The sequence below is a fragment of the Oryx dammah genome, unplaced genomic scaffold (assembly GCF_014754425.2).
Source record: "Oryx dammah isolate SB20612 unplaced genomic scaffold, SCBI_Odam_1.1 HiC_scaffold_14, whole genome shotgun sequence".
Lineage (NCBI taxonomy): Eukaryota > Metazoa > Chordata > Mammalia > Artiodactyla > Bovidae > Oryx > Oryx dammah.
In genome coordinates this window covers 36,304,410-36,305,372 of record NW_024070198.1, presented here as the reverse complement: position 1 = coordinate 36,305,372, position 963 = coordinate 36,304,410, and the positions used below count along the sequence as shown (strand labels likewise).

The window sequence follows — 963 nt, the reverse complement described above, 5'->3', positions numbered from 1 at the left end:
CCGCCGCCGCAGCCGCCGCCGCCCCGGGTCCTGCCGGCGCCGCATCTCCGCACCCGCCAGCCGTGGGCGGCGCTCCGGGCCCGGGGCCCACCGGGCCCGGGGGACTGCACGCGGGCGCACCGGCCGCCGGCCACGGCCTCTTCAGCCTGCCCGTGCCCTCGCTGCTCGGCTCCGTCGCCAGCCGTCTTTCCTCCGCCCCGTTGACAATGGCCGGTTCGCTGGCCGGGAATTTACAAGAACTCTCCGCTCGTTACCTGAGTTCCTCGGCCTTCGAACCTTACTCCCGGACCAACAATAAAGAAGGGGCCGAGAAAAAAGCGCTGGACTGATTTGAAGTGTTTCCCTGTATTTATATTTATAGTATCTATTGTGGTGATATTTATGGACTCACGCGCATTAGGCGCCGGGGCTCCTGAGCTGGGCACCCGGCTCCCAAGAGGCCTCTGACAGCTCTCCTTCCGCGCCAGTTTCTGCCATTTGGGATACCCCCGCCCCCTCCTCTGTGTCCTCCCACATCCACCCTCCGGCGCCAACTTCCTTCTGAATCCAGGAGAATCCAAAGAATTGGAGGGGGAAAAACCAACCTGATGCCCCAACCAGTGCCTGGCCCTGGAGGGAAAGACTGGTTCTAAGTCCAAAGCACAGGACATCTCCTTTAGATCGAGCTGCTGCTGCCGTTCTTTATGCTTATGAATATTTGAAAAAGGGAAGCTGCAAGCAGACCCCAGCTGAAAAGGCTGACAGGTTTCGTTAGACCAAAAAGGAGGAGGTTCCTTCCTCTCGCCAGAGAAACCAGGGCTTTTGGAAGCCGCTGGGCCCCACTTTGCGGACATCTCGGGAGAGCCGGCGCACACTCAGCTTCCTGGCTGGACAAATCGTGCCGAATCCTCCCCTTTTAGAAAAACTCCCATCACCACCAACCCCGATCCCAGGAGACAATAAACCAAACATCATGATAAGCGA

General features: G+C 59.4%; 1 protein-coding gene across 1 annotated transcript in view; it reads left to right on the top strand.

Moving 5' to 3' along the window:
- The window catches only part of VAX1 (ventral anterior homeobox 1), a 4,479-nt gene extending 4,150 nt beyond the window's left edge, over positions 1-329 (top strand). The window contains exon 4 of the mRNA XM_040254175.1: positions 13-329. Within this exon, the coding sequence (XP_040110109.1) occupies positions 13-329 (317 nt within the window). The remainder of the gene's footprint in view (positions 1-12) is intronic.
- The last annotated feature ends 634 nt before the right edge of the window (positions 330-963 follow it).